At 40.6% G+C, this 11,314-nt stretch overlaps 1 protein-coding gene across 1 annotated transcript in view; it reads left to right on the top strand.

The window, feature by feature from the left end:
- Window positions 1-496: 496 nt before the first annotated feature.
- Window positions 497-11,314, top strand: part of tcf4 (transcription factor 4) — a 147,505-nt gene continuing 136,687 nt past the window's right edge. Inside the window, exons 1-4 of the mRNA XM_030767015.1 lie at window positions 497-559; window positions 2,321-2,412; window positions 2,676-2,714; window positions 3,597-3,669. Coding sequence (XP_030622875.1) covers window positions 2,341-2,412; window positions 2,676-2,714; window positions 3,597-3,669 — 184 coding nt within the window. The 5' untranslated portion in view covers window positions 497-559; window positions 2,321-2,340. The remainder of the gene's footprint in view (window positions 560-2,320; window positions 2,413-2,675; window positions 2,715-3,596; window positions 3,670-11,314) is intronic.

An 11,314-nucleotide genomic window follows, 5' to 3' on the forward strand; every position in this document is an offset into this window, starting at 1 on the left:
CCGGTTGCTTTCGATTTGAAAGTCGTTCAATGAAAGCTGAAAAAGATTTAAATTGAAAAACTGAAGGTAGCTGGACAACTTCGCTAAACTATATTCCCACATTTCTAGTTGAGTTCGATCTGTGCGTTCCATAACGTCACGGAATATGACCCGGACCTGGAGAGTGATGCACGTCCCGGATGTGGAAGAGACTTTTTGCTTGCATGCGTTCCTAAAACATGCTACAAGACTGAGCAAGATTAGAGCTATGGAAAGTGGCCAGCTAGCTGAATAGCTAACTATCAGGAATATGATAACAAGCATAAAGCTGTAACAAAAGGCAACATTTGGATGTTTATCTACGTGTCGGTGCAGCCTGTTCATAACTGGAGACTACATGGTGTTTTGAAACAAATGTAGTTTTTCTTCATCGCTGTCGGACAAAGATTTTAGCTAGCTTGCTAGCTAGCGAGCAAAATCGCCACTTCTAAAAGTATTTTGCTTTAATTTCTCAACGTCGACAGTTAAAGACTACATCATAAAACCATTGTTTCCTTCTGTGGATTAACGTTTTTAAAAGGTAAATGCTCTGATTGTGTTGGTGACAGGTTGCTTCGTAAAGCAAGCATGTATTCTGTTGTTTCAGTTCTGTATCAAATTGGTGAACAAGTATATCCTTAAAAACTAATGTTGTGCTCCATGAAAGCATAACAAATGATTTCCTTGTGCATGTAGCTGAGGTACTGTTGTGCAACAAAAACTTTTTATCGGCATCTTCTAAACCAAGTTCCACTCCAAAGTTGTGGATGAAATGATAGTTGGAGTAAAGTTTCAACTTTAACACTAGTGAGCTTGTAAAATAATGCGTTACATTATTATCTGTACGACCTGAGATCGCTGTCTAAAACTACCTTGTCAGAACTTTGACGTGCGTCTTCTTAACGCCAAGTGATAGAAGTGAGATCCAAAGTCACGAGCTTGACAAGTCACCGGATTATATGGATGGGACAGTGGAGCATGCAATCACAGGTGCATCTCAACATCCCTATATCACAGAATCTTTGTACGTTTGAAAACTGATATCGACATCTACATATTTGTTTCCAGGCTACTTTTTGTAATCTATTGCATCCATTAAACTGAAATCATTGGAGCAATAGCTAGCTTGCTAGCAGCTTTTAAAGAGCCATTCACATGCTATAGTGGGATTAAACAAGTCAAATTAAGTGGTCATATACTATGATTTGGATCAGTGTATGACTCCCTAGAGCAGAGGCATTCTCTCTGTCAACATACATTCTGTGAACAGAAGTTTATCTCTACCAGTGCGGAATTATTTGGGTATGTTTATGAAATGAAACGAGGTAGCCTGCTACCTCATGTCCACGAGTGAATTACGCTGTAGCCACCGGTTTTACTGGCGTTTCAGCGCCTCGACGCTTGGTTGTATGATCTAAAAGAACTGTCTTTACTACATAAGCCTACCTATTTCTTGTCCTTGGTTAAAGAACAATATTCCATGTAAAATTTGAAAAAATTAGTACGTGACCTCGCTCGTGAGTGCTAACCTTTCCAGCCACTCGCTCTGTGTTTACCCCAAGCTTTACGCATTCAAATAAGATCCTTAACCTTAACGCGGGATTTAACATCCAGCACACATAGTAATAACGTCGGTCGACAGTGTAATTCAGGAGTCAGAATAAAGCAATTATCAGCATCTTTTTTTGTTCTCGAGTTGATGTTACAGTTTATCACTTGAATCTGCGGCGTTAAGGTATCGATATATGAAAAGGTAGCTAGGTGGCTGTACAAACACGTTATTACGGGGTGCACATGAGGCTTTAACCCGAGCCAGAGGAAAACAGAAAATTAACACAGAAGTCCGCAGAATAATAACATTCTAAGTCGGAGAATTCGAGCGTTCTGCCCTGCTCCTAGTTTCTTATGTTGACCAGCAAGCTATCTATCTGTTTTTGATTCACATTTCCCGCTGTCTTTTTATGTAGCCTAGTTATTTATTTATTTATTTTCTTTCCACGGGATTGTCACTTCTAGATCTTCTGTTTAACCTGCATATTGAGCGGAGCCGGACTTGGGAAAGACTTGCTAAATTTCCAAAATCTCCACGCAGCTTTGTTTTACCGGATTCATTTATTTTTGTGTGAACCTCCTGTTGCATAATGATACGTTGAACGAGAATAGGCTTTAAACGCAAAGTGGAATCTTGCGAGTCCGATCATCTGTGGATTTTGAGGAAGATCTGAAATAGCGATTAGATCCCCCCTCCTTGTCGGTGCAAGACCGGGCGTCTTCTGACCGCAGTTTGTTTCCATGTTTTTAGGTTTGTGTGATTTTGCTAAAATGCATCACCAACAGCGAATGGCTGCCTTAGGGACAGACAAAGAACTAAGCGACTTATTGGATTTCAGTGCGGTAAGCAATTGTTGTTCATATTTCACAGTATTTCAGTGAAAAAAGAGCACTAGCTATTGGTAAATGTTTACATTTCTTTGATATACTTTGGTGTAGCCTAAATGTGACTAAAGGTATTTGTAGAAGTCACTTTGCACGCTGTTAGTAATACAATTTAAATAATTTGAAGAAAGTTTAAGCAATTGTGGTGTGAATCATGAAGTATTTTCCAAAGTATGTGTAGAGAGATATGATATTGCATTAGTAATTTTGTTGTTTTATAGATGCGAAACAGCGATTTGAAAATGTTCCCAACATCAATGGTAGTATATCCCACTTTTAAGTATTTTTTCTTGTTTAATTCTCTAATAGATTTTGTATTCTTTGTAGTATTGCCACCGTTTTGTGTATATTGATGTAGCAGTGACAGGTTCCTTAGACAGTGAAATCCATGCATTGTCCCAGTGAAAGTAAACGCATGCTGGATTGCCAGGAGATTAGGGCAATGGTCGGGGTTTCTTCTTACGATACAAGTTGATGCTTCTCCAGTGTTTGCGTCTATACCATCACGATTTAAGCTGTAACTTTCCGACCACTGAGAAATTACCAGACCGTGGCAAATATTTGTCTTTTGAAAAATGGTTTTCGGAAGTTTAGGCAGGAAATGTTCCCCACGGCCATGTTTTCATAAACCAGCGGTTCCTCTGTCAACTTTAGAGCCCCGAAAATTATTCAAGTGTGTGAAGACTCTCCGACTCAAATACAGATAAAACAGATACGCAGGTTATTTAGACGGTGAGAATTTATATGTAATTGTGTGTTTGCCTGTCGTATTTTGAAGGACACGCTTAGAGATGCATTGAGTGTATCGCAAATCTGCGGGGAAGGGATAAAAACATTTTAAACAGCTTTAACGCAGCAGCTCGCGCTGACTTAGCAGGCGTCCAGATTTTTCCTTATTTAGTTCTCTCAGTGATTATTAAAACTAAGGTTCATATGACCCAAATTAATCCAATTTAATTAGCTTAGTGCGATTAAGACGTTTTATTGTCATAGAGCTGTAATACACAGTTTGTTACGTAGTTTAGTGAATTTACAGATAATAGAGGCAATGATTTATAAAACGTACACATAAATTATTATTGTCTAGTTGAAAGTAAGCATCATTGTAAAAAGTTTTATTTATTGTCATAATTGTTTTCTAGATGTTTTCTCCTCCCGTAAGCAGTGGGAAGAACGGACCAACCTCTCTCGGAAGTGGTCATTTCTCCGGTTCAAGTATGTCAATTAAAGATCATTGAAAAATAATCATTATACATGCATGCAACATCGCCGCTGTTTAAGTGTTTGTTATTAAGGCTTCTTAGATTTGAAATTATTCCTCAAACTGCTTGTGCTTTTATTTGCTGACATTGTATTGTGGCATTTCATCGGGTATAAGTCAATACGGAAGAGTTTAAATGCCTTCTATAGCCTGTTTGTGCAAGGATACAAAGTTGTCATAAGCTCTGTTTAAAGTGACTGATGGCGTGGCGTTTAATATGCAGTGTCCAGCCGCGTTAGAGAGAGACGGATAGTGTCTGGACCTCCCCCCTGTCAGGCAGCAGTTGTGATTGAGTGGCGCTTTGGACAGGCCTAGCGTCATTTTAAACTTCAGGCGGACGATGTAGAGCCTGGCGCGCGCACATAAGCTGCTCACGTTCCTTAGGAAGGATGCGGCAAGTGTACGATACACGAACAGTTGTAGTGTGTTATGTTTGTGCAACGCTACACACTAAGTGTATTGCAGCACAGTTTTGTGTCAAAAGCTATATAAAGAAATGCTGTAGACCCTGAATGTTTTTCTTTTATTCAACACTTAATTTGATTCACAGTGTTAAACAATTTGTCCACTCATACACTACTTAAAATTTTTGGTCTTTTGAAGCTGTTTTATGTGTGATCATCTTTGTGTAATTTCTGGAATTATAATGGCCTCAGGTCTCACTTTAATGATGCTCGTGGCACAATCATGTTTGATCAAAGCTTTAATATCTGTTTATTGACGTTAATATTTTTAGATGGAATGACTAAACAATTTGCTAGAAGGTTGAAAGGTGTGAAATATTGAAATAAATTTTATCAAATGTGTTTCTAAAAGCTGTCTTGTGCTCAGGATTTGGATGTGTATGTGTGTGTATGTGTGTGTGTGTGTGTGTGGGGGGGGGGGTGTACATGTGTGTGTGTGTGTGTGTGTGTGTATGTGCGTGTGCGTGGGGATGGGGGGTGTTACAAAACAGACTAGCAAAAAAGCAAAAAAGAAAACAAATGACCTTGGCCTTGAAAGTCTGTTCTTATCCTGTGAACATGCAGATCGCTGTAACACAGGAAGTTCCAGAGATGAAGCCTGACATTTAGAGCATTGTGTTATTTTGTTTTTGCCGTTGTTTTCAGGACGTGCATTTGTGTTTGTGAGATGCTGTGTGATAACTGTAAAGCAAAGTGGAACAGTAAACACTCCATATTTTCTGACAGATTTTCTTTTTTTTTTTTTTTTTGACAAAACGTAGTGGCTAGTGTTCCTAAAGATGTAGTTCTAATCGGGCTTGTGCTTTGAATGGCTATTATAGTTTTTCCAGACCTTGTGTTGTTTAGGATTGAGCTAATTTGCATGCCCCTCCTTTCCTACCCCTTCAGATCCTGTGTTTTCTTGAGAACTGTGTTGCAGTTTTGTGCTGTTGGAAAGTCGTTGGAAAGGGGTGGTGGTAATGGTGGGGTGGGGGTTGGTGGGGTGGGGGGTGGCAGAGGGGCTTAGAAACTACTGCTACCCTGTTGCCATGCAACTTGCATTTGGCTGCAAAATTGAAGGAAATGTTTCATAAAGTGTGAATTGACAAAAAACAGGAAGGGAGAAACACACACACACACACACACACACACACATCCACACAAATACACACACACACACACACACAAGGAATATGTATCTAAATAAAAAAAGAAATAGGAAAAGGCGTAAGCAAATCTTAAATGTGTGGGCTCTGGTCTATATTTGTTTTATTTATCTTTTCAAGCTTAAAACAGCAGCAGCTCAGAAGGCAATCGCTGGATTCATCGCTGGCATTTTCTCTCCTTTGTGAGCAGGATGGCAGAGCGGGCACAGTCTGAGCTCCAGCCGTGGCCTGTGCCAACCTTCCGCATTTGAGAAATTTTGGGTGAGAGAAGATAGGCCCCTATGGCATGCCATATTTTTGTTCTCTTAATCGGCATAGCTTATTAAGACACAGTGGAGAGTAAGGATGTTTTAATAATATCTTGCCTCCTATTTGATGTACTTCTACACAGACAGATAAAGTGTTCCGCACAAGCCTGACTGCTCTCTGCCGCTATTCATTGGAATTTTAGTTGGTCATGGTTGTCAGTCAAAAGTGACTGATTGCATTCAATGTACAGATGAAGCAAGGGAACCAGTCACTTCATACTTGATTTCCCTCCTCCTCCCACCTTCCTTTGCCTCCAAGAGTCTCTCTTTGTCTTCTCCTCAGGAAGCAGAACGACTACAAAGACAGAGCGGGGAAGGCAGAGAGAGAGACAGAGAGAGAGAGAGAGAGAGAGAGATATCCATGCTCTAATTGTGCGTCGGATTAAGAATTAATGGGCGTTTTAGCCATAATAACAATATTATTAGTGCTATTTACGATTTAGTATTAATAATTACTCCTGCAATAATGCTAATTACAGTATTTCAGGGTTTCATGTACATGTATTACCCTTGATCAGGGGTTTGGGGTTATTTTGGGGAAAATAAATATGAAGCCTAAAGATGATGGTGAATTAAAATTGTTGATCCTCTTAAGGAAGAGAAGTTTTCTAACTGTGTCATGTTGACGAGAGAGGAATGGACAGTGAGGGACCCGGAGACAACCTTTCTGTAATGTTTATGTCTCTCCATGGAATCTGGAGCATGTTAGTTATAAAACATTGTTTGTGTAAGTCATGCAAGTGTAAGTTATGAAATGCTAAGCTGTTATATGGGGAAAGGGTATGAGTGACTGTTTACAGTGATACAAGCCCGGCTGTACTCGTAGGATCAAAATGACCAAATACTGCATAACCCTCGACCGTCAGACACGGATTTAGGATCAACTTTTAGTCCTATCCTCAGTTCAGCCGTATTCTGGTCTTAACCTTGTCTTAACCAACATGAGAAAACATAGCATTTGGGAGGCGAAAAGACTTCAACCCAGAAAGGGATTTAAATTTCAGAGCAAGAAGTATGACTGCATGAATGGAGTATAACATAAATATGACTTTCCAGCTGCCAAGCCAAGCACAACCACAGAGAATTCGCCAGTCATTGGTAATTTATTTTTCTTGTAAAGGGTAGCAAAAATATATCATTGGGGGAGACCGCCAAAATAACAATGAAAATACCAATTAACTTCAGATTTATAAACTGTCTAACATTAGCACAAATAGCGCAAGACATAATACACAAACTAACTACCTGACTATGAAGTAAGAATAGGAGCAAAATGCGTATAAGCGAAAAGGCTGTTCAACCCTAATGGTTCCAATTTAACTGATGTTTTATAATGTATATACAACCAATTACAATTATATAGTCACCTTATCTGAGGGAAAGTTCTAGAGGAAGGATTTGCCTCTTCAGGTATGAAAGCTTTATTTTTATGTATCCTGGAAACTTTCGCTTCACCAGTTAGAATCTAGAACCCATCTGTAAGGATAGTGATTGAAAAAGGAGAGTGAGAGAGAAAGAGAGTGAGAGATACAGAGACGCATAACGATTGATACTTAGACATCCTCAGCGTTACAACCCCAGACATTCTGGATCCACACTGTTAGTGTACTCTACTTTGTTTGGAACTTGCAGAAATTGTTTCTCGCCCTGGCTCTTTGTGTCTTGTATCCAAGGTTACATCAGCTCAGGCCATTTCTTACAGTGTTCTCTGGTCTGTTGTGTGGCCGGTGACATTGTTGTATGCTGTACCCCACTTGCTGGATGACGTAGTGTGTTTGTAAGCCCTGATTGATAAGACAACGCTCTTTCAGACTGAAACGACCTAGGACCGTGCTTTCAGAACGTTCTTTTTGTAGTAAAGACAGTAACGTTCGAGGGTAAAGAAAAACCATCTGCTGTACTTAATGTGGCTGCCCATGATGTAACATTGACACAACATCGCTGGTGTGGCTGCCCATTATGTAACATTGACACGACATCATTGGTAATGGTACCGGGTGTGTTGTATCAGTGGGATGGTCCAGTTTGGTTGGAATTCCTTCAAACTCCAGGTAGTCCTGGGCTACACCTTGACTGGAGAATTGGTGATAATAACCTACAGTAACAGGGGGTGATAGCATGACAAATTCAGTATGTCTAACAGTAGCCCCAGTGCAACGGTACGTCCTTGAAGTGGACCATTTAGGGGGAAAAAATTGGTGTGGATTGGACTCATTTACGCTTCAATTTTCATGGTAGATTCAGTATTGGTGCAGTTTTGTGGTGAAATATGACTGTAGGTCCAGGAAGTGGATGCTAGAAACAGCTTTTCCTGTTTTGCTGTTGTAGTCTCCTGTGGAGTGTGACCAGCTGAAGACACGCTAGCTCTTTGCTATCAGTAATGTCTTTTGGGTGAAGAGTTTAGGAGATCTCATTACAGCTTTAAATGTTGCTCCCTAATATCAGTATATTACAGTAATATATTAATATACAAGAGAGAGAAAATATTTGCATATGTTAATAATCTGAAATCCAATTTAACCTGTAACAAAAAAACTTCATTAAAGATGATTTTTGCCCGTAAGTGTAAAAAAAACTTAAGTGGGACCGTTACCAGTATTAATAAGAAGAAGGGATGAAATTTGGACCGATCTTTAACAGGAAAATGAGGGATGAATTTAAGGCTAAACTTCCGTTCCATGCAGCGCGTGGACAGTTTTTCGATATTTTTGGCGAGTCCTGCTGTAGCTCTTAAAAAAAAGAAACGGGACAATAGAAGCTACACTGTCTTTTATGATGTGATGAATCTCAGTGGCAGAAATACATCACATTTTATAAGCTTTCGGTGCACCTGCTCATACATACTGAGGTGTAGGGAATCAAAAAGCATAATTAGCCCTTTGAAAATAAAGACACAAAAATGTCAACCTGACTTGTAATTAACTCCATAGGTGAGTGGCACACTCTGAAATAGAGAACTTTTAATTAAAGCCGCTGACTTGTTTGGAGACTGTCGTGGGCAATACTGAGACGTGTGACTGTAGCATCTGCCGTAAATGGGGAACGAAGGGAGCTAATGTTAGCGTGTCATAAATACGAGGCGTATGTTGTTGTTGTTTTTTTTTTCTTTTTCTTTTAGGGGTGGTTATAAGTGCGTTTTGATGGATTAGACATCGCAAGGATGCCTGACTTATACTTAATTTTGAATACATTGATGATATTGTGTATTATCATCTTGTCCATAGTGAAGAATGAGGGGTATCAGAGACTCACCCAGTTTTTTACTGAAGCTGTAACAGGAGATCAGTGTCATAGCCTGACATTAACTGTGAAAGAGATGACAACCCAGAACAGTGGAGACAATGTGTGTGTTCTCAAGGTGTGCTTGAAGCCATACTTTGCTGGGTTGTAAATTTCATATGGAACATGGAACTAGATCTTATGACTTTTGAGATGGGTATGAAGTTTGAGGTGGGGGAGGGGGGCGGGGTTACATATTACTATTGTTCATATTTGCTACATTATTAGTCGGCCGTGTCTTTTGATGGTTGACACGACAGTCTATCCAGAAGCAGGATTTGCCGCGTTGAAAGTGATATGAATGGAATGTTAATGGTGATAATGAACTGTTTGAGTATAGACCTTGTCTTAGATTGCAAGAGTGTTGATAATCTGATTGTTTAAAAAAAAAAAAATCTTGTTCTTATGATGTCAGCCCCACTTCAACACTTGATGAGTAAACAATTTAACATGCTTTCTCAAGGAAAATTCGTGTAGCCTGTTAGGTAGGCTAACTGGATTTGCATGAGTAAAATTCCACTTTGTCATGATAGTCAACCCGTGTCCATTCTCGGCTCAGGGGTTCAGACGATGGACAAAGTGTTTGTGTTTTGAATAAAACCAAGGGGGTGTCACACTTTGTCTACTGGTTGCATAAAATGTTTGGCATAAGGACTGCTCCCTTTGTGAAATTTTCAATATAGGGCACAAACAATCCGTCACCTGTTTGCTGTGTTATGTGCAGCTGAGTCACTGTCCTTCTTGTTTTGTATGGAAAAACGGCCAGGACACAGGAGTTACAGTATTGTTTACTATTGTGAGAAATAATTTGATTGAGATGACATGAAAAGCTCAGTACGACTTGCGGGTCGTTGTCGTGCTTTGGGCCTTCGCGTCGGAGAGTTCTGGGGACTCGACTGAGGGTTTTTTGTTTTTTTTGTGTGTGTTGTCGCCATGTTTCCCCTGCTGTTCTGTTAGCCATGCTTTTCACGTTCCTCAGTTCTTTCCTTCTCTTACTGCTTTGTTCTTTCTCTCTCTCTCTCTCTCTCTCTCTCTCTCTCTCTCTGTCTCTCTCTCTTCCTCCTTCTCTCTCTCTCTCTCTCTCTCTGTAATTTTTTCTTGCATTCTCTGTGGCCTGCCCCCCTGCTCATAAATCTGCTGGAACACCCCTGGTGCCATCTGGTGCAGCCATGGGCCAGGAGAGGAAGAGTTAATAGGCTAATGTGTGTGTGTGTTTGTGTGTGTGTGTGTGTTTAGAAAGAGAGAGAGAGAGAGAGAGGGTGATGTTGCAAAGGGGTTCCATGTTTGGTTTTTTGTTTTTCTTGTACGTTTTAATTGGGTGCTCTGTTTCCCCTCCCTCTTTCGTCTTTTTATGACCACATTTCCAGTGCAGATTCAGCTCCAGCATAAAAACGACGGAGCGACAGAGGCAGGGCGGCACGATAGACAGATTGTAATTTAAGTGAGGGTCATATGAGTTGCAGTACCTGGAAAGAATGAAAAAATCTGTGACATCCTGCTCAAGGGCATATGGAAAGTGGAGAGCTCAGAGTTGTGTGGTTGTTTGAACTGTACTGAGGGCATGGTAGATCCAGTACAGAATAGGCACACACAAATGGACAGAATCCAAACTTAACAGCTGAAATCTGACCAAAATTTGAATGTTTGCTTGAAGCGTATTACCATGATGAATACATGAGAGCAGATACTAGCTTGACTTTACTGATTGACATAGAATGTCATAATGTTTTCTAACTAACGCGTGTGCATCCCCCTATTTCTACTTTAAAAGGTTTTGGCCTTTTGTTAGACTGTAACCTGCTGCGGTCTAAATTCTGTGTGTGTGTGTGTGTGTACGTACACTCTCCTCTCCTCTCCTCTCCCCTCCCCTCCTCTCCTCTCCTCTCCTCTCCTCTCCTCTCCTCTCCTCTCCTCTCCTCTCCTCTCCTCTCCTCTCCTCCCCTCTCCTCTCCTCTCCTCTCCTCTCCTCTCCTCTCCTCTCCTCTCCTCTCCACTCCTCCTCTCTCTGCAATGGAACATCTGGCTGTCTCTCTCTCTGTTCTCGTGTGTGTGTGTGTGTGTTTGTGTGTGTGTCTGTGTGTGTGATGCCACATTGATCTCCCCCTCACATTCCATTCTGTCAGAGCCTGAAATACCACTGCTCACTTCTAACACACATATTTAGTGAGTGTACGTGTAAGTGTATGTGTCTGTATTCGCCTGTGTGCAAATTGATCTGTGTGTGTGTGAGTTTTCCTTTGTATATGCAGACATATGTGCACACATGTGAATCTGTGTCTGTTTACGTGTGCAAGTGTGTCCTCCCGTGTGTGTCTCCGCACTCCGAGGAATGCCTATTTCCAGATGACCATGTGGGCAGTTATTTAGGGAGTAGGAAATCCACTCTTTCATGGTTAGTAAACC

Source organism: Chanos chanos, chromosome 3 (genome assembly GCF_902362185.1).
Source record: "Chanos chanos chromosome 3, fChaCha1.1, whole genome shotgun sequence".
Lineage (NCBI taxonomy): Eukaryota > Metazoa > Chordata > Actinopteri > Gonorynchiformes > Chanidae > Chanos > Chanos chanos.